Genomic DNA, 24914 nt, shown 5'->3' with positions numbered 1-24914 from the left:
CTTTATATCCAAATGTGTTGCAGCTCGATCCAATGACATGATTGAAGGATTGATGATGCCTGGTGTTAAAAAGCCTCATAGCCTGGGCCTGCAGGACTCTCGGGTGTTGGTGGGCGACGATTGGCCCTCCGTCCTCCGGATCAGGTAGTCGGGGTCTGATGGAAAACGGAGGTGGTCGGCTGGGATGAGCCTTGCTGTTTCTCAGTGAAGGTAGACATGTCAGCATCAACAGGTGGATAGGCAAGCCCAAGTGTTTCCCGCGTGGACTAATCTTTGCTTGGATTAGGCGAGATCCGGAAATGAGACCTGCTCGTGAGGAATGATTCCGGCCAACCACTAAAGTCTATGCAAAGAGGAAATCTGTTGTATGGAGGCTGGATTACCTATAAAACAGTTAACAAACCCCTCAGAAAAGGTTCAGTCCCAGAAGATCTCACACACTCCAACTCAGCCTAAAACAAATCCCCACTATCCACCACTGTACATTTCTGCCTCCCTTTATCTATATCACCATTTTCCCGACACCCTAAATCAACTCTCTTGATTTGCACCATAATCAATTTCCGCGTTGACAGCTTTAGATATTTGAAACACCCATCCCCTAATAAAATAAACCTATACCAATTTCTAAAGCCTTTCAGATACCCTACTCCTTCCCCTATCACTAATATTATTTCTCCAACGGACCCATCTTCTATCACTCCTTCCTGCGGGAAAGACTTGCCCAAACTCCCCAGCCAGCCAGGTGAACATCTGCTTCCCACTTGCCCTCCACTTGAAGTGTGTGCCTATATCAACATGCGCTCAAACACTATATCTTACTCTTAATCTCTGTCAAGTGCATAGCTTTCTCCCGCGCAAAGTGATACAGGCAGAGAAAATTCTATCTCAAGGGGACTGTATTTAATCTCTCCTGCATGTCTTTATCCAACAAGGCGAGTTTCAGATTCGCTGGAGGGAGATAATCAGAATCAGACTGATATTTCCCTGGATCTATCTTCCTCCCAATATGCAATTATTACGGATGATCCACATGATTGTTGTATAGACAATTTTGAGAAAGGCTTTGGACTCCTGGGAGAGCCGAATGCTTTCACCATTGACCCAGTATTATCCTCTGATAAAGACTCCGCAGGAATTAATCAGCTATACCTAACTAGCAACGAGTGTCATCTGCCAATTATTGAAGAGCTGGATACCGATAGCCTTGATAATGGCCTTTCACTGGATTTATCACATATACACAGTCATCCACAGGATTTTAATGAAAGAGGTTCTACTAAAGTTAATGTGAGTGGTCTAGTGGAATCTTCTTCTAGTCAAAGTAATTGCCAAAGGCCCGCCCATCACAATCTTGGGGTCAATATGGCACAATTCAGTGGGAACAAAAGTCACAATCGCAGTGAGCAGTTGGTAACCTGCAAGCGGTTATCTAGTGGAGTTAAGGGTTCGGAGGGGCGACCGCCAAAACGCCTCAGACTTGAAGATTGCTGAACATCACCCGGAGTGGATGGCGCGGATGATTACCTGGGAGACTTCCTAAAAATTTTCGACGTTGCCAGCACTGTCCCTATTGATCCGGTGGTCCCGCCTGCTGATGAAGGCCATCAAAGAGCTAGCAGAATACACCAGTCTCTCCACCAATGTGACAATATCAGCGTGAGAGATCAGGGTGCAGCTTGTGTACATTCCAGTACTCCAGTCAATCCACTAAACACGCCAGGTACATCCCCGGATTGCGATGAAAGATCTGCTACAACTGGTTCAACCCATGTTGATCCCGCTCAGACCCGAAGCACGCATCCGCCTAGATGAACTATTCGTCGTAGGGGCAAAGCCAGTGTGGTCAAGTCAAAAGGTCAAGACAGATCTTCAAGCAGTGTTGATTCACTATCTGCTTATGATCAACCAGCTAGGCAGGTAAAGAAACCAAGAGGACAAGCTTCAAAGCAGATTCAAATCATAAATACTATATCCCCCAGTAATAAATATAGCTTTACAGCCCTCTGTTCACACTTTCTCTCGTCACCTTTTAAGGTTCGTTTACAGCTTGTTTTGTGGCTATTTGAAACTGTACTATCTCACTGCATGCATGATTCTAGAGATACTGCTGGTACTGTGCATGATGTAAGCAAGGCAATTGACAAGGAAGAATGGGAAGTGGAGGAGATAGTTACTTCGCGACTCTTTCGCGGAAAACTTTAATATCAGGTGCGGTGGAAAGGTTGTGACCCTGACAAAACCTGGTATCCAGCGCATGGGTTCAAGGGTGCTCCACACAAGGTCCGAAACTTCCACAATACATTCCCAGACCAACCTGAACCCCCCAAGAGGCTGGGGGAATGGCTCAAAAGTTGGGAGTCGGGGTGGGAGCTTCAGGATATCTCAGATAATAACTTGCCAAGGTAGTTTATGCGACTTTTGCGACGTGCAGTGCTACCTGTGTCAAAGCAATCAGTGACTAAGGCCTAGAAGAACTGGACACTGATTCAGTTATTGGAATGTCTTGATACCTAGATAAAAGTATCCCTCAAGCATCCTCATGTGAAGTATTGTTTGCATAATTATGATAATTTGCTACAACAGCTACTTCTTGAATGAACTCTGTGTTTCAGTACATGACATGATGTGCAACCATACCTGCCAGTCTCACTTATCTGAGAGGGCTGCCAGAACCATAGCATTCACCCAGAAAATGGTACATGTGGTTTGTGTCTGTGACCACAAAATTATATGGTTTGGTGCAACAGCTTTCTGTTCAGTTGAGGCATATCTCTCCTCTTGACATCAGACTGGCACATCAACATGAATCTAGACCCACTTTAATTCCCCTAAAGGAGCTGAGCTCCTAAAAGTCATCACACTCCTGACATGGATAAATATGACATTCTCACTTTTGACACAGAAACAGAGACTAAGTCAAGTAATTGCCGTTGCTAAAACTGGACTCTATATACCCTAATTAATATCAAAGGGCCAGATTGATCGAAGGGTTTCCTCGTCTTTTACAGGTTCATCTTCATCCAGTCCTTGGTTTGTTAAAACAGCCTGCAACATCCCCGTGAATATCTCCTTGTGAGCCGATTCTGTGGCTTCCCACTTCTCAGGAGGCACCCATCCATCAGACGCTGTATTAAGTAGGTTTGAGAGGTCGCGTCTTAGAATCTGTGCCGCCTCAAGAAGTTTGTATTTCTTCTCATGATCTGCGAAGTCCTTTGGTGTGGGTAGAGGGTACGGACACTGGCCTACAAATCCAAGTTCTTTCCAACATTGAGCTGTCTCAATCATATCGTGGCGTAGTGCTACTGCCCCATCTTTCCAAGTCCTGTAGCTATAAGAAAAAGGCCGGAAGAGACTTTCATCCATCAGCTGAGGACCAGAGAGAATGGGTGTAAGGAACTGAGAAGAGATTTTAAAAGCTTCAGCATATACATTTTCCCCTGTCTCAGTAGGTGTTGCAAAATCCGGTATTTCATCGGAATACCAGAAAGCTGGCTCAATACTTGTCACCTGCCAGTCGATAATATCTGTAATAGTGGCAGGGTCGCCTTCCGAGACAAATATATTCCTTTTATGTAGATCTGGGTGGAACAGTAATGGTATGGCAGCTTCTGCAATTCGATGATCAGTAGACATTTGCTTCAGCACAGCTCGAGCGCTTTCTAACAGAGACCGGTGTATTCTGGTTGAACCATGATAAAAAGGTTTGTTATTGATATTAGAGTTGACTGGGGGGAGTCTTGAGAGACCTGCATCAATGAGACCATCACAAAATTCACCAATATTGCCCCCTGAGTCTTTCGTTAGCGCCACTGTTCAAATAAATAAGATATTCGAACTACTTACAGGGTCCTTGGTTCGGCTCCACACTATGATAATATCTCTGCTCACCAACAGAACAATCCCAATACCGAGTTCCACAGTGGGGCCCAATGCAGAACTCTTTATCCAAGGGATACGTACCACCAAAATCATGAGGTTTAGCGAAGTACAGACTCCCGAATGCCGGAAACCGTAGGTCAACCAACTCTTTCATCTTCCGATAGATGGCGTCTATGCACTTGACCCGCTGGTCACCGGCCATTTCAGGCCATTTCTGATGCAGCTGCACGCCTGTGGCATGTTCCATAATAATGTATTCGCTACCAATAGTATTATTGGCATTTGTAGCATCGTTACTCCAGTCAAGAATCGCGGGAATGGGAATACTAGTCCTGGATTGTACTAAAACAAGTGTGTAAGTATTGAAAGTATACATTTTGTTGGCTTATACTCACGGTATTTTATAGTAGCGACTTCCGAGGCCGTAGTTAGTTTCGCTGGTCCAGCAAGAGCAAATGGAAGTCTCGCCACAACCCGCTTGGCATTGTTTAGCGTAAAAACAAACACCCGGTTGAACCCTCCCTCAAGTTTCTTGCAGTTTGTGATGGTTTCTGCGCCGGGGGAAACATCAAGGACTTTCTGGCAAAGAGCATTAAAGTCAAATTTAATGTAGCGAGCGGCACGTTCCGACTTGTCCTGCCGCAACCACCGGCCGCTGGAATAAGAATGAGGATCAAAACAAATAAGTTTATCAGGATAAATAGGGTCACGATTCTGTGGGAACGGACGTTCGTCAGACGGTGAAGTTGAGACCATTGTAGAGGTTTTTGGGAGATGAGCACAATAAGGCAGAAAGGGAAATATGTGATTCTTCGGCCTGGCCACAACGCGGGTACAAATACGCTTATGAATTGGAACCAATGTAACCCACTGGCCTCGGCTCATTATGTTGGCGCACGTCGAACTTCCTCTCTAGAGGAAGGTGATAGCCCTCTGCGTAGTGACTTTATAACTATGTGGCAGTGGAGCAGAATGGTCGAGCGATGCATTATCTCCGCTAACTTCCCCTGTCCAATGAGAATGCTTATCACTACCGCTAGTTCTCCACATATGCTAGGAGTGGACAAGGTTGAAAGTTTTATACATTATTAGGTAATTAATGGGGTTTGGTTGCCAAGACATCTACCTAAGGGTCCACCGTGCTACTTATAGCCCAAATTTAGTTAGTTCTACTATACCACAACTACGACACTTTGTACCTGAACATTTGTTCTACCTGTGACGGCGCAGTCTCTATACAGGCTGCTGAGTTTGTAGTGAATGTAAGCAAGTAGTGACATAACTCTTGTTTGTTCTGTTTGTATGCGAGGTAGACAATATCCCACAAGCGAAGCTCTGTTTGATATCCTCTTCTTTAAGCGATTCTCTCATATTAGAGCTACTCAATTAGATCAATCTATCTACATTGGCCTGAACCGTTACACTTTCTAGTATAGGCTACGGGATCTCGGACGTTGCGTATTCTTTTATTGACTGGAAACGACAAGTTTGATAGACAAAGTCTACCGTTGCGATGAGAATCAAATTGTATAAGAACTAGAGGGCCTAACTACAGTCCGGAGGCCCCAGTTAGATGCGCCTCATCACCAAGTAAGCAGATTCCTCATATTGCTCGCTTATCCATGTTAGTTAAGTAACCCTTCAGTAGTGTGCCTGTTTGATTACAACTTGTAACAAAGTTTACCCGTTCCGCCGCGCCAAGGTTTTCAGCCTCGGATTTCTTTAGTTGTCATGAATTTGAGTTTCCTCTGTTCATCGCGGGCTTCTGTTCCTGTTGCCCGTTACCTACATGAACTCTTTTTTGCTATCCAAGGGATTGAATCATTACTTTCACCATGGACAGTGGTTTTTTCTCTTCACCACAGACTTGAATTTCATCTGTTTATGACGGAGAATCTCTTGATTGATTCTAAAACTGTATCGAAGTTTCCAGCAGGAAGGTTGGCTACGGCTTTCACCATACTGATGACGATTTCGCCAATCATATGACACTACTAGGGGTCTAAGGATGCTTGGATGTGGTAGTGCCTACAACACTACCTCGATATCTGAGCAAATGCATGGGCTACTGGGTACACGGTAGATGTCTATGATTTCGAATCAAAATCGGAGCGGCATCATGTGCTAACCACAGAGATAGGCCATGGGAAATGGGGGATAACTTACTGGTGGTGTTATCACTCTGGTTTACTATCGATTTAATTACCAAATTTGGTGGCATGAAGCTGTAACTAGGATACCATAGACTAGAGCACCGTCTATAAAGATGCCAGACTCATCCCAAGTGCTCACCGCATTTTGGCACGGATCAACACAGGTCTCCATTAATCCATCTTTGAAGAGCCAATTCTAATTACCGTACATTTTATTTAATCATGACTTGGTTTGCTGCCTTACTCCGCTGCTTGGGAAAGTGGAGAAAATCCGATGACCTGACTCCCTTTTCCGATGACCTGACTCCCTTTTCCGGTGAGATGCCTCCCTTTGAGGCAAGAATAGATGCTGTGAGTATGAGCCATCAAGTAGCTAGGAGATTCTAACGTGACAGAACGGGAAGACCACCTTTATCAGATATATCAGCGAGGAGAACTTTATTGTTGAAAACAATACCATCATGGAATCTAGTCATATTGGTCACCAAGGGGATCGTGGCTCTAATCAAAATGTGGAGGAAAATAAGGATCTGGCCAATGAGACTGCGTCCGATAGAAGTACCATTGTTGGAAATACCGGTACAGAGACCCAACTATCTACTCCCTCCAGCGAATTTGATAGGAGCAATATCACAGGAGGAAATGCAGATGACCACCTTTCTTCTGCAGGAGGACCTAGCGTTACGAGGGCACCGAGCCCACCAAGTGATCATCCCGTGGAGGCACAGCGCCTTAAGATGTCAATATACAGGGACAGTGGAGAAATAATTATTCTCCCGGAGCCAGGTTTACCAGAAACAGTAAGTGACTGCTACCTTAACGCCTCGGTTTGAACAGGCTAATTAAAAGATAAGTTACGGAAGCAGGTATGCCATACATTTCCTGTATTAAATAAGTTGACTAGGGACCAAATTGAGTTACTCGGCTATGCAGGCGTTCTTGATTCTCCTGTTCAAGAGACTATTATATTACTTGGTGTAAAGTACCGAGAGGAACCCAAGATTATGGGCTGCACAGTGTCATTCTTTAACAGGGAGGAGCAGGGTGCATTGAGGCGGGAATTGGCTTACTATCTGACCAAAGATGAATGGTTTCATGTTAGGCGGTACGGATTTTACTGCCATTGAATCTCATTTATAGCCGCTTCGCTGTCTGTACATAGGAATATCTTCTCTTTTCTCAAACCTTTCAACTATGGACACCCACGTATTCGCAACCCGTCGTGGTCCTTTGCGCCCGTTAAAGTCTGTTCGGGTTTTCTCTGTTTCCACTCAATACTGCGAACGACACTCCGTTTTAACATTCTATTACGACAGAGGCAACGCCAGTCTGACACTTAATCATACCAGACCTCAGTCAGAATTGGACCAACACGCCAAACCAATATGGATTGAGAATCAAGCCCCGGAAGCTCAGGAGTCTACCTTATATGTGCATTATACGTGTCCTAATTTGGAAGATATCGCATATGAGGTCAACGCACTTGTCTATCCAGGCATAAAACTGGGTTGTTGTAGCTTCATGTGAGTTCTATAAAATCATTACTATCCTTACTAAACTAGTAAAGAGAAAGTTTCGTGGCAAAGTATGAGCATAACTGGTATATTCAGCACTCTGATACAACATCTTGTAAGTGCAGTAATATGATACACTAAACATCCCCAGGTTAATGACAGTAACAAACCAGCATCATGACCCATGTGGCCAAAAAGCAAGTCAGTGAACAAACTGCCCAGTAATCATCTTGGAAGGTTTGAGTGGGGCAAAAGACTGTATCTTTTAGTATCAATAGTGATTCAGATCCAATAAAATTGAACTTCTGAGATATAGTTTAGTGTTCAAGGACAGCGGAAAGTGGATACTTTATTCTTTTTCTGAATGGTGTGAGTAGCCTAGTTGATCATTGTAGGTGGGGACGGGACTTTTGGCATCTATGGAGCGGTTCTCTCAAAGGGCTGGGAGGAGGGGTAGCCCCATTACATGCTCAAGGGACAAGGAATCACATATTATTGTCTCATTCCATTCCAGGGTCTTGATAATCTTTACCTTAAGTACTTTAGATATACTCAAGCGCATTTCTTTTTATTATATGGCTTCTGTTTTACATGGATATTTAACCACTTACCAATATACTTTCTTTTACAAAACGTGGCGAACTACATAACTGATTATTCTAGTGGAGATAGTATCATGGCAACCACGGAACTACTCAAAGGGAAAGAAAAAGGTCTGTTGATAAACTGTACTCTATGTACAGGGATGCACATTGTATTTTGTTCTTTTGTTGGAGATCACCATGTCTGTTGCTTACTGGAACTAGAAACGTACCCACTTACCAATAGGGGAAATGGAGAGGCTCGAAGGATATACTTCCGTGGCGCACTACTGTCATAAGACGGTCCCACAGCAAAATATGCTGCCTTCAATTTATACTTGTCAGGTATAATCGAGGCTTAGCAACCTATATGGTATTCCTTATCTAGTGCTTATTGTAGTTTCAATATGCGTACATGCTTAGTTGCTTAGGTAGTGTGATGTCAAATGCACTGTACCTTTGTCACACTGTGGGTGGACAGCTCAATATTCCATGTCAATAAATTGTTAACCTTGGAGCTGACTTTTTGAAGTAAGTGTTCTGAGCCAGACTGGTTGGCCTATAAAAGATGCTGCTCAGTTCCTTGTCAGCCAACAGTCTCATCTCAGAACACTTACATTGCACACCATGTCTTTCAATAAGAACTCATCAATCATCATGACCAGCCCACAACCGCTCACAGCTACACTTGAAGCTCTTATTCCCGGTTATAGTCTACTCATCTATCTTACCTCTTTCATTTTCACGATCGATGCCTCATCCTATATGCTTACCTTTGGGATACCTTTGGTTTTTTTGGTGTACGCTGTGCCAGTATTCTGGGACCACTTTTTGTCAACTCTCTTATGTCTTGCTATATCGGTTGAGATCCCCTACCACACAGACTTATATGATAATATTCTCTACTGGACTTCAGGTTATCCTGACTTGCGCCAAACACGACAATCTACCGCGGATACAAAACCATACCTTGCCTCACATTGGAGCGACAATGAATGGGATGAGAACAATGGCAGAAACGCTCTGTCTAAGGAAGATGAGCTACTCTTAAAAACAGACCCACTACAGTTCTGGACAAAACAAAGGCATTAGGACAGACTTAGGACAATTCATTATACCTCTGCACGTGATCAGATCTATCTTTTTAAGTATAAAGAAACCTGGTTTGCCTTTTACTGTGAAGCATACAGAGACAACTTCAGCCCTTGGACTGCGAGAATGGAGAAGCTGTATCTCTATATGGCGCCATAGAAAATGAATACCCTCAGAGATCTCCTTAACAATATTCAGAAGGACTCTGTTAAGAAGAATAACTATAGTATGGTTATAAAGCAAGGTCTTCAGATAGGATCTACTTTCTAATAGAAACGCGCGGCATCCAAAAAACCTCAACTGCTATTAACTATTCTTTTGGATCCTGACCTGAAGACATATATTATTAATGATATCCAAAACTATCTTCTTCCCGGTACTTATTCCTGGTACCAGTCTTGAGGTCTTCTATATCAACAAGGCTATCTTTTTTATAGTCTGTCTGGTACAGGAAAGTCGAGTCTATATCTGGGTATCGCCAGTCTTGTTCAGCTTGACATCTTTGTTGTAAGCCTTACTGCAGATGGCCTAGACAAGAATAGTCTAGCTCTTCTATTCTAAGAACTTCCCATAAGATATATAGTTCTTTTTGAAGATGTTAACCAGGCCGGTATTCAGAAAAGAAAGCCTGAGAACAATCTCTCACAAATACCGGAAGAGATAGATAATGAAGAAAGCAGGATTTCTGAACCTCAAAATTATAAATAAATACCTAATGGCATTACTCTTTCTGGCTTTCTTAATATCATTGATAGTGTATCTGCGCAAGAAGGGCATATTTTCATCATGACTACCAACTACGTTGAGCAGCTTGATCCTGCTCTACTATGCCCAGGACATGTTGACATGCAGGTCTTCTTTGGCCACACAAACTGATTAGCCTGCCAGGAACAATTTATCCTCTTCTATTCGGGGCCTGCCGATGGTCTCTTTATGGGACAGCGAGCACCAGACAGCACTTTCTGCCCATCTCCTACACTGACCTCTGCAGAATGGGACTTGGGTTATATCACTGAGTTGTCCACCATATTCGCCGAAAAGATTCCTCTGTATAAGTATACAGCAGCAGACATTCAAAACTATCTTCTACAATACCGCAACAGCCCAGATCTAGCAGCAAAGAACGTCACCGAATGGTCGAACAAGCACCTTCATCTTGATTGGGATATGGATCTGTCCCCTTTCCACATATCAGACAATCGGTTTAGAATCATGGCACTACGTACTGTATCCAAGTAGCTGCTTTTATCTTTTTCTGGTCGTCCTATAATCCCTTGGAAACCGATAGCTATGACAGATTAAATAACACCACTCGACCTCGTGTTCTTCTGCTCCAGCGTGCCCTTCAAGATAGTAAACCTGGGTTTTGGGAGGGACCCGGGGGTGGCATTGACAGCAAAGATAGGACATTGAAAGAGGGTCTCGAGCGGGAAGTCCGTGAAGAGACAGGACTGCACCTCTCACGCATTGTCCACTTTCTTCCTATGCATAGATGGACAACCATCCGAAACGGGGAGAGGTTCGATTGGATTAGCTATTCATGTATTGTTGCGCTGTCGCAGTCGGAATTAGGATGGGAAAAGACGATAAAACTGAATCCTGAAGAGCATCAGTCATTTGCATGGGCAACAGAGGATGAGGTGAAGGGTGAAAAGTACAGGTTCTACGGTGAACATCAAAGCCAGATCCTCGAGGCCTTTTCAATGATAGGGGGAGATGAAGGACGTGTTTTCTAGCCAGCGAAGCGAGATGTAGTGGATCCGCAACATCACTCTCAGTGTTACTATTATAGTGACCTTATATAGTCTTTCTTGTATTTCTTGATCTTTCTCTTTTCCATCCTATCTCGTCTACCATTGAACTTTATCATATAGTTAACGCTGGCGCAGTGCAGTCCCTCTGTTGAGCATTTTACTAGCTACTTAGGGTACTCTGGACATTCTTTTCTCTGATTCAGGTGATTCTTCAGCGCTCATAATGGCCGATGACACTCCTCGTGTTTCTGGCCCCGGCTGTCTAGTCAGCAGTAAGTACAGCCAGTTGTTTGTTATCTTAATTTCCTTTTGACTCTGTGCTTGTCTTTCTAGTCGATGACAAAAACCTTATCAACGGTAGCAGTAGCCACCTTGATCTGGCCCGCGGGGAGCTTCAAGCCGTAAAGAATGCCCTGCACCTTGAGGGTCCCCTTCGGGGCGATCCCGGAACCCGCCTCTCTCCTGACAAGAAATACTCAGCCCTTGACACTGGCTACAACAATCTCGATAGTCTTGTCTATTCCCTTAAAGACGCCCTCGAGAATGTCAAGGCTGCCATGAATCTTATGAGAAAACGATGGAGCGTTATGCTGGGCTTTCGGAGAAGACAGCTGAGAACAGGAACCCCTGCCCTTGAGACCTTCAGGGCTGCTTACAGTGCTTCCCGAAATATATTTCCATGATATACACTTCAAAACTGTTTTCGAACCCTGTTGCCAAGGTTCAAACAATCTAAATATAGTTAGATCTTATTGAGTTCTGCAACATGGTTGGCTTGTTCGACGGGTACTAGCTACAGACAGTCTAGTGCAAACTTAGATGTAGGGTTCGAGATAAATTTGAAGTGTATATCATGGAAATATATTTTGGGAAGTACTGTATCGCCTGGGTAAACAGTGGAGAGATTTCATCTTCTCCAAGTACTGTCCCCCGGGATCTAATTTATTTCTTGTTCTTAGTTAATAGAAATACTCGTTCTTGAGTGGCCCCTATTGGGAGACAGTGGGCGGCTGGGAACAACCAATAGCAGCCGGGCATGAACAAAGGTACAAATAGAATAATGATGGTCGGATTTCAAATGGCCATTAAACATGTACGTACAAGGGTACAGACAAAAGGGGAATCATCACGGACCCATCGAACCCAATAATCAGAGGGCTGACTCAGCTGCCTGATGCTAACTTAGCCACAGGGAACGCCGTACGAATACAGGTATGTCCAAGGAAGATCATGGAAACCCATGGTTGAGTATGAATAGCCTGTTCTAGCTCCGGAGAAGCATCACTGAATCTCTGCGGATGACTGAGGGACCATTCTAGCGACTTCCAATAAGCTTTACCTCATGGAAGACGTTATTTAATTTGAAACAGTTAGCCTTGCCATCTCTGCAGGCTGCGAGGATACCAGTCACGTTCTACTGCAGTACCAACGACGATCATTGTCGTTGCATTTTAAATCTATGTTTGAAGCGCACAATGATTAGACAAGTTGAAAAAAGAAAGCAAAAGACAGAGTAAAAGTAATAGCAATTGATGAAAGATGTATTAAATCATGTCACCCCCTTTCATCTACTGTAGAATTTAGGCGCCTTCCCGATCTAACTAGCCCTAACTAAGCATGGGCACGATATCCTCTATTGTCTCCAGAGTCTAAAGGCTATAGAAGTATCATGACACCTTTATGCAGTATCTCCTGAAAACCAACTTCGTATATACAGTCGAGTAAACAAGGAAAGGATAAAGGGCAAGAATAGCCTTAAAGCTTTAATGAAAAGAAGGTTCTCGCGGAAATGATAGCAAGTCGAGCCAAACAGACAAGTTGACCTCGATGTCGTGGGGGACTATTGATGAGCGGGTGCTATTCAAGTAAGTGAGGATGGAATCTAGGCATAAAGATGATGGAAGTCAACGTACTTGCTTCAGCATTTCAATAGATCCAGCGGAGGAAGTCATAGAGAGGAAACTGAACGCGTCCGAGTCGACGGGCCATAGATCTAAATCATCAACCCCCACCACTCCGTTATCCTTTTCGTATGTCCGCATTAGGTCCATCGTCATGGTGGCGATAGCTTTAATAGACAAAGCCTGCAACTTGCTTGGCGGGGATTCGACACATGACTCCAAGCCGGCTATGCTAACGTTAGCTATGTATTTCTAGGCAGTTTAGCAAGACCCACCGATTTTGATAGTGCCATCAAGGGCGAGAAGGATATTAGAACATGTTAGGGATCGGTACTCGAATCCACTCGCAACAAGATAGGAGATACCGTCAAGGACCTTTCCTGGTCAGTAATATTGAATATAGTAGTACAATAAATGGTCTTCACCTGGTTTAAGATTGTCCCTAGTTGGAGCTGGGTGGGACAAAGGTTGCGACTCGAATTTAGGTACTCCAATATAAGTGGGATATCATTAACAACAGTATAGAGGGTATCCCTGTCTCTATAATATTCAGTTGCTGACAGAATATTCTCATGTTAGATATGACAGAAACAGTGTAGTATTTTCTCTATAATTTCTGTAGGGTGCTCCCGAATCGCTATAACCCTAGAAGGGCGAGAGTGATAAGTGGTGATAATCACGGTATCTGCTAGCAGTTAACAGCTGAAATGCTTCTAGAAGATATCCCAGGGAGATTTATTTCTTACAATTAATGGCCAGCGTGTATCCATATGCTCAATGACTTAAGGGAGGCCTGCACCTTTCAGCGAACCCTTGATAATCTTACCAGCCTGCTCAGTTATAGGCGATGCCTGTCTTTTATTCAGCTCTTTAGACTGAGTATCCTTGAAGGACCGGCCTGGTTTTCCAGCCTCATCGGGGTGACATTTTGACAAGTGTGATTCAGATTGAGAGGCTTGTTAAGTTTGGAAAGATTTAAAATCGAGACGTGTTAAATGCTTATCTGATGTTCCTGACATAGTGATATATGTAGAGATACCCGAAGGACACTGCAACTGTATGAGCAATAATACCGAAGGCAAATACTGGGAAAGAACAACAAATGGCTTAGTTTATATTAGGAGAGGATTAAACAGGGAATATTAAAGAGGAAAGGGACAGCAGCCTTCTAGTGGCTTCTATATTTAGGCGGTTATCAGAAGGCTGAATCAGCAGTGAACAGAAGAGGCCACTGTCAGGTCACCAGATAATAAAAAGCAAGAAGATTCTGTCTACAAGATACTATTGAAGTGACGAAAATTGTTCTGTGCACCAGCTATGGATAGAGCTATGTACACAGATGCTGAACTCCAACTCGCCAGGGAGCGAAATCTGAAGTATCAAGAGACTACAAAGATTAATCTGGACCAAATAGTTCCCCATCCATCTATCGCGAGAAAGATCAACCTGAAGAATATCCATTGACTATATAAGATCTTCAGGAAAGAGCACTGTCGACCGTTGGACCTTCATAACCATGTCTCAGCAGTGGTATCGAGGTATCATCTCGATACTGCCCTTTAAGCAGCCCACGTGAGCGTGCACGAGCTGATAACTAATCCTTCTGATTATTATACTTATCTGCAGTTTCCTATTGGCCAAGTATAATATCTCCATGGCCAGTATCGTCTTAAAGCCGCGGAGGAAATTCTCCCAGACAGTGACTAATGATAGACTGTTAATCTTTACCTAGACAGTAATGATTATCTATCCTCCAGGCATTGTCTCAACCTATTATTATTGTTTCTTCTCAGTTTCTCTATTCCTCCACTCCGACTTCTGTACAATACTGACTTGACACAGACCTAAGTCCAGGTTTGCAAGCTGCTCTTGTCGATGAGTATTTAAATGAAAGAGCACCAAGCGATGGCAAAGTCTATCATAAAGTGTGATAATACCAGTATAAAGCAAATACACATTTCAAGAAGCGCTGGAAGGCCTGGATGTCAGTAAATAAAGTACAACAATTAAATCAGCTCTCCGCTTATGAGGATATTCGCGCTGCTTTTAATGCCCTGCTGGCCCTCCCTGCACTGCTGGAGCATGGGATGAAGCTTGGATCCATTCCACGGGCGTTAGCTATCAATATTAATAAGATTTATACTCTCTTTTACAAACCGCTTTCTGTCTTCTAATGCTGATTAATGAAGGAGATGGTCAATAGCCTGATCTATCTATTTAAATATTGGGCGTCGCTTGTCAGGCATGATCAGAGCAAGATACTGAAAATTAACATCTATACAGTAGAGGCTCTACAGTTACTGGCCCCTGCAGTCTCGAACAAGGATAAGAAGAAGGTAAAGAGGCTGGGACTCAGCAGTGCAGTATTCTCAAATTTTACCAAATCTAAACATATTTCTGTTTGGAAAAGGCTTAAGAAGAAAAAGGACATTATTCCCTTACTCTACTTATTTTTTCAGAATTTATGATATCTCAAATCATGTGCCAACTGCATTAAGTGACTTGTTGTGCCTACTAAAGCCCATTGTACAGTTAGAAGCGCTGTATTAAACGTCTTTAAGCATGCCAATATAACAAGTGCAGGGTGTCTAATCCAGATATCTGAAACAGGGTATAGGCGGCTTTCAGAGCCCTCAATTAGCCCAGCTAAGTTAGGGTACTGACAGCTCTGGCTTTATGCCATACGCCATTACCCAAAAGTGGCTAAAGAACCAGAGAGAGATGACCCTGTGGTAAAAGCTAGCTGAGAAAAGACTGACAAGACAGTCCTGTATAACATGGCAGTTCTTGCGCAGACACTTGGATTTGATTCTCCGCAAATCAGGGAGCTCATTGCTCAATCTCCTGACTGTCAGATCGCACATGCTGCACTGGTTAAAGCCCGGAAGCCCGATCGATACCGGTATAACAGTGACATGCTTGATATAATTATTGACCAAATTGTGGACTGCTTTCGCTTAGCTGTTCCTCTTGATCACCAGCCTTCAAGCGAATACATTGACGGTCAAGAGATCCAGCCCAGGGCTTAGTAAGGACACCCGCGCGCTAACGCCTAAAATCAAGATCATCAGTACATCTTCTTCAACCAGCTCCACAACAATAAAGCCTCGGCCATCTGTAGAGCTTCTGCCTTTTTTGTAAGAAGATGCGTCTATTTCGCCTTCTTTGGAAAGTTAGCGGGTGGCTCACTGGATTCTTTAATGAGCATCAAGAGTTCTCCTCCTGGATCTATTTCGCCATCATCGCTGCTATTCGTCGGCCAGTCTCCATTTGGGGAGTCGAGGCATAACGCCTTCCCTGATGCCAGTCTCCATATCAGCGGAGAAGTAGGTCAGCGTCGCGAAACAGCAAGGGAGGAGCGGCGCCGTCAGAAGCGGGCAGAAAAACAACGGCGGAGGGAAGAATGACATTGAAATAGGCAGTCCTCAAGGGCAGGAGACCCGCCGAGGACTGACAGAAACCATCAAATTATGACGTCTACCGGTGAGGGTATGTCTGATCTCCCTCCGGCAATGGAACTGGCCTCACCAGTATTTGAGGACTGGGGAGCACTTGATCAAGACGCCCCACAGCAAGAAGAAACGGAAGATTCTTTAGCCATGGAAGATGCAGAGCATGGGCAACTGCAAAGGCGGACAGAACAAGATGAACTTCTTAGTGAAGCGGGCGCTGTCAGGGCCACAGACCATACAGTCATACGCGAAGGAGAAGAGCAAATCATTGCTGAAGACAGAGCCTCATTGGAACGTCACCAGGGAATCGAGGAAGACGCCACTATGGAGCAAGTTGGGCCGGAGCAGGGGAAATTCGATATGGAAGCCGAGAGGGCAGCTGCTGAGCAAGTCGAGCAAGAGCGGGCCCAACGTGAGGTTGGGGAGCACGCTGAGCAAGATCGGCTGGCCAGAGCGGCCGAGGAACAAGCTGAACGGGACCGAGTGGCCAGACAAGCGGCTGAAAAAGCCGAGCAGGAACGTGCTGAACAAGAATGTATCCAACGTGAAGCTGAAGAGAGGGAGGCTGCAGCACAGATTGAACATGATCGACAGGCCAGAGAAGCTGAGGAGAGAGCAATTGCGGAGCAGATGAAACACCTGGCTAAACAGGCTGAACAAGAGCGGATGCAACGCGAGATGGAAGAGCGACTGGCTAGAGAGGCCGAGGAACAAGCTGAACGGGAACAACTAATTAAAGAGGCTAAAGAGCAAGTTGAACATGACAGACGGGCCAGAGCGGCCGAGCAAGCCCGGATTCAACGTGAAGCCGAGGAGCGGGCAGCCGCCGAGCGAGCCGAACAAGAGCGACTAGCCAGAGAAGCTGAAGAACAGGTTGAGCGTGATTGGGTGGCCAGAGAAGTGGCAATCCAAGCCGAACAAGAGCGACTAGCCAGAGAGGCTGAAGAACAAGCCGAACGTGAACTGCTGGCAAGAGAAGCGGCGATCCAGGCGGAACAGGAGCAACTGGCTAGAGAAGCCGGAGAGAAAGAAATTGCAGAGAGGGCGGAACGACTAGCCAAGGAGGCCGAGCAAGAGCAGTTAGCCAGAGAAACAGGGGAGCAATCTAGACAAGAGCAGATCCAACACCAGGAGAGAGAAAAAGCAGAAGAACACGGACTACAACAGATTGCTAGTAGCTCAGAAGGACAAAGTCTTATAGTTGATCAGTCACAAAACAAAGGTAGGGCAACAAACAAAGATACTGGAGCAGACTATGTCCAGGCGACGGGCTCTCAGCAACCAGAACAGGCCGAAGAATCCCTGACCGGCAAGCAAACGCAACGTCCATCCACAGTGGAAGCGATATCGGGCAGTCCTCCGCGAGCCCAGGCCCCAGCAGTACAAATGCCAATGGCAGGTGTCCAGTCAGCTCTTCCAGCACAGAGTGTTACTGGTCGAGAGCCAGCCTTGGAATCTCCACTCATCGCTCTAGGTGAGGACCCTTCCGGATCTAGCCTGACAGAGAACCGCTTGGAGGATAAAAAGCCAAAGAAGACACTCCCACCGAGTGGGCGACGCAATTCAAACGTGCCGGATGGTCATCGCCAGAGTAAAGTTCGTCGGCCTTTAGGGATTAAAAAGACCAAGAAAAAGGGCCAGAATATTAAGGAAAAACTATAACCCTCCCATGAAGGAGCTCCAGATCCTGCGCAACGCCATCACCCTCTACAGCAGCCAAGGCGCCGCAGACAACGGGAGCGAATAGTTACACAGGTTGACTTTACAAAGTTCCTAGAAGGCACCACGCCTGATTTGCAACCTGATGACACCCACAACAACCATCCTGCACCACAACACTCTTCGACCATCGAACAGCAACCCAGCGAAAGGCCCGCAAATACGTCCGTTAGCCTCACAGTATCTGGTCTCGATGCCCCAGTCGCTGCCCCGGCCACGACAGATATTAGGCGACGGCTCCGACCTCGTGTCCCTATAGGGACTGTCCGTGATGCTAGCACTGTGCAAAGGTCACACCAGGACGGATCCCACCAAGTGACAATTCTTTTCAAGGCTCGTGGTGAGAGCGGCGAGTGGGACAAGGTTGTTCATGAGCTGGTCGTCAATGCATCCGACCCATCGCCAGTCACCCGAATCGCCAAGAAAGACGCACGAAACAAAAAGGCCACTTTCTTTGATACCAGTTTCCGTACAGTTTCACCGGAGCAGTGTTACGATGCCGCGATTGCGGTCGGGACAAACACTGTCTTGGTAGCATTCAGCGACGAGGTGGCGGTGAATGAGGAAATGTCGAGGACTCCCGTGTCACGGCAGGACACGAAGCGAGGGAGAAAAGCCAAACAACATGACCAAGATGCCACTTAATAGCTACCTTAGTTTGCCTGAGTTCATTAATAGAGACGTTGCTCAAGTGATCGGAATCCCTTAGTAACCGTAGGCAGCTGGCCATTGGCCTGTGCGGTCAGCGAGCCCGCTCTGCCGCCAGTTGGCGGGCCGTGAGCTGGGCTGGACCATGGTCCACTGATCATGCTCCGATTGGGCTTGTAAGACATGGCTCATGGCACGGCGATCATTGTCGGTGGATCCCGGTGCCTGACCTATTGTCCACTGCGCTTAGGCTAGTACCCTCGGACACTGGACTCTCGGCACCTGATAGTGCTCCTCCGTGCTTTGTCCACTAACCCCAGTCACCGTGCCAACATCCTATATAAACGCTAATCCTTTGACTTGTAGCCCATACAGCTTCTATTCCGTCTACTTAGCTTCTTGCCAGATATCGGACAGCATAGGCCGCTGATCCTAGTACCCATGGCCTCCCTGGCCTGCGGTCCACCCGACCTTGCGAAGTGCACTCTCTGGGGACCTTGTATGGGTTTTGGCAGATAAACCCTCCTTTGGAGATGCACCAGTAGTGGAAGGATCAATTAGCACAACCAAGCCGCGACGAGAGTTAGAGCTCCGAGCTGCGAGAGTACTGTTCGAAATTTTGAGTCGGAAAATCTATTATTTAATGCGTTAACCGAACAAAGACAAGACTTAGCTTGGATATTTTATCTCAGTTTTTTCTTCAGTAGCCATCATGGTGAGCTGAGCGAAGTCGAGCCCCTCGAAGATACCTTTCGGTGTTATATTGCTGAAAATTACCCCGTTTGCTACAAGATTCTATCACTCATGGGGTCTAGGAAAACATAAAGGCCTACAAAAGTTCCTTCTCCAATTGAACCACCCTTTCCATCATCTGGCTTGAGAATATGTACATGAAATGAGGGAACTCCTTGAGAACTCTGTGAAATGGCTGGAATTCTTGAAGAGTGGAAATATGACGGGTAGCAGATGTTGCTACAACAACCTGCAATTTGGGATTTGTGGGAGTATGCGGCCCATACACATATTCAATAAGTTGAATAAAGTCCGCATCTTTCCACTCATGTATCAGATTTGATACTAGTTTTTTCTCGGCAAGGTCCTCAAGCCCTCTGATGGCGTATTTGGCGGCAGTAACATACATCATCGCATTGGCATATGCCTTGGTTCGTTTATTGTTCCGGGCAGGGGCTGTGGGACCATTATGTCCATCAACGCACGCCATCATTTGTAACACTTCACATTCCTGGCTGGCCGTATTTGCGTGCACCAGGTATCCTTGGGCTTGTAGTTCGATGGCGAGCTCGTAGTCGTCATAGTCCTCCTGATAGAGATAGTCAAGCATTCTTTTGATGACTAAAGGGTGATCAATAATCGTGACCTCTTTTGATCCATCCTTCGTAGCATTTTGGAAGAAGTCAGACTGTGGACAGACGATACAACAATGTGTATTAAAAGTTGATGATCCACATTTAATTATAAGGTCGGAAAATGCGCCATTATCTCGGATGCTTCATCACATTAGACATAATTCTGTGATTAAAGATTAGGCTAAGCTTACTTTGATAGCAATGAAAGGAGAAAGCTGGAACCCGTGGCTGTAGTTTGGGTGCAGAAGTTTCTCTCCGATTGAGGAGAGAACGAGGCTAGCCTCGGACTTTCTGGTTTTGGCTCAGGGTCTGGTTGGGCGGAATTTTCAAATTGAGGCTCGAGCTCTTCAGCAGCAGGCTCAGGGACAGGTTCCGGTTCTGGTACGGCTTCCACAACAGGTTCTGGCTCCGGCTCTGGTTCCTCTATTATAGGCTCCTGTACTAGAGGAGGCCATGTGAAGTCCTTCCCAGGAACAGGTAACCCTTTTTTTACCAGCGATTTCTCTCGTTTCTTTCTGTCTTTAGGACTGAGATGGTTCCATTTATTGTAGAGTGGATCATCAGGCAGTCCATGTTCGAATACAGGCTCCGGGTCTGGCGCTGCTTCAGGTTCCGGTTCCGGTTGAGGCTCAGGTTCTGGCTCCTGTACGGGCTCCCGTTCTGCCACGGCTGGTTCAAGTCGTGTCCAGAAGGATCCCCAGTCATCCTTCTTTGGCTCCGTGCCAAAGTCGCTGCTACTAGAAGCCAAAGGACCTCTGAAACCGGGTCCAGAACGGGGTGAGGTAAATAAAGAATCGGTTGCAGGTGTAAATCCCCTCGGGTGTCCATTTTGTGGTTTGTTGTTATCCATACCTACCAAAACTAAATAGGGGCACGAAAAGAAGGAAAAGACAGGAGCTTCCGGAAAAAAATTACTCACACGATGGGGCTAGGTTTGCGATAAAGATTGTAGAATTTCAGGCAGCATAGTGAAAGCAAAGGCGAAAGAGAGCTGAACAGTAGAAAGAAAGAGGCATAGACAAAGATAGTATAACGCCTATGAGCATTGTGGCGGAGTGATGACCCCTGTATTCTGAGTCTGCCACGTCACAACAAGCGGGGTAAAAAAGTACAATACAAGAATCTACTGTCTGGCTCATACCAAATACGCATGATAGCTTGGAGTATACAATCCACTATTTTTCTATTGCCCAAGCCGATCACGCTTTGTAGTATGGAGGCCGCCTGCGTAGCTCTATCTTGCCTTTTTCATGTCCTCCAGTTGTTCCTATTGATCGCACTGGGGAAAATGTTCACCTGGAAAATGTGCTAAGGATCTTCCTAAAGAGGTGTTCAAGTGCTATATGATATGGAGGTATCTGCCACCATCTCGCAAATGGACCATATGACGAGGGACATTGAAGGGCATATGCTTAGGTTTTTTTTTCTTTTTTAAGGAAACCTTACTGATTGCTGGGTGTATAGGCTACGAATCCTAGTACCCATGGCTACCCAGGTGTCTGATCTATCTAACCTTTGAAGTGCATTTCAATTGGCGAGGCTCTGCCGGTTGCCTGGACTGACTGGTGGCTTACACTGCTTGTTGCTCACGCTAGTTGAGGTTCTCTGTAACTTAGGCTATGTGTATATAGTCCAATAATTTCAGACTGATAACTTGCTATTACAGATTATATGAGGAAAGAGGGCTTTTTCTACAGATGCACTAAATCAGCCTCCTTTACTTGACGCAGAAGAAGTTTTTCTAGCACGTCCATCTCCAAATTATCATAACTATGGGGAAGCGTATACACACTCACTTCTTCCAATAGGCACATTTTTCTGATCTTGTAGAAGTCCTGAAGAAAAGGTGAAGGAGCATCTCTAGCACCATATTCTTGGCCGTTTTTTTGATCCTGGAACCAAAGGCACCTCAGATGGAGTGCACAAAGATGTTGACAGTTCTTCTTGCAGAAGACCTTTAAAGTTTCTAGGTGGAGGATATCCGTGCTGCTTACTTTGAATGACCTCAGCAAGGGTGTATTGATATGTTTCGCAACGGTCTTGAATATGTGGGCATCCTGCAGATGAAGCTTATATACACTTTGGAGAACTTCTTGAAATAGTTCATGGTTGTGTTCATCGAGATCTTGCCAGGCATTGGAGATCTCTAACGAACGGATAGGGTTTACCATTCCTCCTAAGCGCATGGCGTGGAATGATGCCCTGAAATGTCGGTTGAAAGACTGTTTAATACTCCGGAGCCCAGTTTCATGTTCCCGGATTGGCCGCCAGTCTTTGAGTGAATCGAGCGGATACATATACTGAAACATAAACTTCTTTAGATGAGGACTCCTGCAAAGGAAGACTGATAGGACTGAAAAATCTGTTCCGTTATATATCACCTTATTTTGATCTTTGGCAATCTCGTCCATTATCGGTTGAATGTCTGCATAGTGTATGTCACCATCCCACATAGCATCTCTTTGGTCATCGCGAAAATCCTCTGGAGTATAGATTTCCGACTGAAAAATGTCAAGATCACTGACGGCTACATGGCTTAGGTGAGTGCTGCTCTGCCCACACTGCGATGTGACTTACCAGGATCGAGAAGACCGGAAGTTCTGTAGTCCAATACTCTCACATGTTCGGATAAGCGAGAAGTAGCCAACTGTTCCAATTTTTTAAAGCCAGCCGTGGAAAAGGTGATCTTGACTGATTTAAAAATCTCAAGGAGGCAGATGTTCTGTAAATGTTTGTTCGCTTGCCCAAAACTCAGAAGAGCTGCGGGATCCAAGTATATAACAATAATATTTATAATTTCATTTGGAAATCTCTTACTTCCCGTAAAAAATGTCGCCATCGCATCTATTTCAGATATGTTACCAATCTTGGAACATACATAGTAGTACAGGGGGGTCTGGATTGAGAGTTAAAAAATAGTCATTTTCAGAGGATCCATAGATGAAAGGCGGTGGAAGGACAGTAGAGAAATGGTTATTGGTTTTATTTGGTTTTTTCTAGTTTTTCCGGGTTGAAGGATACGCTAAGGACAAATAATAATAGACTACATAAGGTTATATAAGATTATTAAACTATGATTATATATTGTTTAATAGTAATAAAATATTTAATATAAGAGAAAATCCTATACTGTTTAAATCTATTAATTAAAGCCATAATAACTGATACTTCCTGGAGTTTTATAATAGTTTAATACAGAATAAAACAGTTCTAGCTTAGTTAATAAAAGATATTAAGCTATATAGTAATATTTATATAATAATTAGAAAGTAATAAAATAGGCTTTTTTAATACTCTTATAATATATAATAAGACTGTTTACTAAAACTTATAATCAAGATATATTTATTTAGATTCTGTATTATTTAATTTAGCTTACTCTTTTTTATTAAGAAATATTAAAGAGTATATCTCTTCTAATCTCTTCTCTATTTCTTCTTTATATTCTAAATCTTACTATTCCTGTTATACTTTATCTTTTTATTTCTATTAGGCTTAAAGACTGTAAGAGCTGAAATAATAGTAGAGAAATATATCTTCTATACTACTAATATAGAGAATAGTAACTATTCTGGCACACCTTAAACTTAACAATAGTAATACCAGATAAGTATACTATGCTTAACTGCTATATTTTAACTACTTATAATAAGCACCACGGCTTGATATCCTCTGTTACTATAAGCACTAAGAAAATTAAGAGAAGCTGGAAGAAGAATAGAGAAGATATTATAGAGAATTCTATATATTCTAATAAAGTAATTTAAGAAAGATATATACTCTAGTTTTAGATATTAAATTATTTTATATAAAGTTAATATTCTAAATATAATATACTAGTACTTATAATTCCTGACTTGGCAGTTTAGTAGATATATTAATATTAATTAAAAACTATAAAAAAGAGTTTTTTATTAAACTAATAATTTTCTATTTATTACTTAATTAATATATTAGAAATTATAAAATTAGATTTATTAATACTTTATTAGTAAAAGTAAAACAGTAAATTAAAAAAAAAAGATATAGATAATCTTATAGATAATATTAAATAAAGTATTTAATATAATCTATACTTAATTAATATTTAATAAGATTATATTATTTTAAAGAATAGATAGAATAATTCTTTTTAATCTTTATAGATTTAAAAAAACTTAATCTACTTAAGTTATATTAATATAGAATCTATATTCTATAATTAAACCAGTAAGCTATAAATAGTCTTTTTATAAAGATATTCTTTTTATTAAAAGTCTCTCTATATTAAAGATTAGTAAAGCTTAAAAGAGATATATTATATTAATTAATAGAATTATAAAGATATAACTAAAATAATTCTTCTTTATTAAATTTATAGCTTACTATAAAGCTATTAATAAGCTTTAGAATATTTAACTTTAGCTATTAAATTAATTAAGTGTTCTATACTCTGTAGAAACCTAACTAAAGTAATTAGTATATATAATCTATACAGAATAGATAAGTTATTAGATTAGAAGATAAAGTATTATCTACTTATTATTTAAAAAGTCTAAAATTAAAATTAGTTTAGTTTAACTTTTAGTATATTATTACTGATTTATCTGTATTTTAACTTTTCTCTAAGTATATTATAGTTTATTATTATTATATATTCAGCAGTAAATTCTGATAAATATAGATCTATATAGATATTAGATAAACTAAGTTTTTTAGTCTATTTATTTCTATTACTTAAAGTAAGAAGTTATCCTAAAAAGTATTAGCTTATAATATAATCCTATAGTAAAGAATTATACTATTTAATAAATATTAAGAAAATCTTATAATACTAATAGAAGATATATATAGTAGTAATTATTAAAATAC

General features: G+C 43.2%; 6 protein-coding genes across 6 annotated transcripts; 3 read left to right on the top strand and 3 right to left on the bottom strand.

Moving 5' to 3' along the window:
- Nucleotides 1–2958: 2958 nt before the first annotated feature.
- Nucleotides 2959–4638, bottom strand: BDW43DRAFT_298470 (kinase-like domain-containing protein; the record flags this gene model as incomplete). The annotated part of the gene is made up of 3 exons (XM_032044558.1): nucleotides 2959–3791; nucleotides 3847–4224; nucleotides 4278–4638. 3 exons carry the CDS (start codon nucleotides 4636–4638, stop codon nucleotides 2959–2961), a joined length of 1572 nt encoding a protein of 523 aa, XP_031902691.1.
- A 5370-nt stretch (nucleotides 4639–10008) lies between these two features.
- BDW43DRAFT_308664 (uncharacterized protein) lies at nucleotides 10009–10461 on the top strand (the record flags this gene model as incomplete). Its single annotated transcript, XM_032046541.1, has 2 exons — nucleotides 10009–10062; nucleotides 10111–10461. 2 exons carry the CDS (start codon nucleotides 10009–10011, stop codon nucleotides 10459–10461), a joined length of 405 nt encoding a protein of 134 aa, XP_031902690.1.
- Nucleotides 10462–11199: 738 nt separating this feature from the next.
- Nucleotides 11200–11659, top strand: BDW43DRAFT_308663 (uncharacterized protein; the record flags this gene model as incomplete). Its single annotated transcript, XM_032046540.1, has 2 exons — nucleotides 11200–11248; nucleotides 11310–11659. 2 exons carry the CDS (start codon nucleotides 11200–11202, stop codon nucleotides 11657–11659), a joined length of 399 nt encoding a protein of 132 aa, XP_031902689.1.
- Nucleotides 11660–12731: 1072 nt separating this feature from the next.
- BDW43DRAFT_308662 (uncharacterized protein) lies at nucleotides 12732–13033 on the bottom strand (the record flags this gene model as incomplete). The annotated part of the gene is made up of 2 exons (XM_032046539.1): nucleotides 12732–12833; nucleotides 12890–13033. 2 exons carry the CDS (start codon nucleotides 13031–13033, stop codon nucleotides 12732–12734), a joined length of 246 nt encoding a protein of 81 aa, XP_031902688.1.
- A 2621-nt stretch (nucleotides 13034–15654) lies between these two features.
- Nucleotides 15655–16284, top strand: BDW43DRAFT_308661 (uncharacterized protein; the record flags this gene model as incomplete). Its single annotated transcript, XM_032046538.1, has 2 exons — nucleotides 15655–15880; nucleotides 15941–16284. 2 exons carry the CDS (start codon nucleotides 15655–15657, stop codon nucleotides 16282–16284), a joined length of 570 nt encoding a protein of 189 aa, XP_031902687.1.
- Nucleotides 16285–19108: 2824 nt separating this feature from the next.
- Nucleotides 19109–21049, bottom strand: BDW43DRAFT_268461 (BTB/POZ domain-containing protein; the record flags this gene model as incomplete). Its single annotated transcript, XM_032041125.1, has 2 exons — nucleotides 20255–21049; nucleotides 19109–20204 (listed from the first exon to the last, which is right to left on the bottom strand). Coding segments are annotated over exons 1-2 (1109 nt in total), but the record flags the coding sequence as incomplete, so codon positions are not given.
- Nucleotides 21050–24914: the final 3865 nt, after the last annotated feature.

This window comes from Aspergillus alliaceus (genome assembly GCF_009176365.1).
Source record: "Aspergillus alliaceus strain CBS 536.65 unplaced genomic scaffold BDW43scaffold_10, whole genome shotgun sequence".
In the NCBI taxonomy this organism is placed as follows: Eukaryota; Fungi; Ascomycota; class Eurotiomycetes; order Eurotiales; family Aspergillaceae; genus Aspergillus; species Aspergillus alliaceus.
Note: the sequence above shows the minus strand (reverse complement) of the source record. Positions and strands in the feature narration are given on the sequence as shown.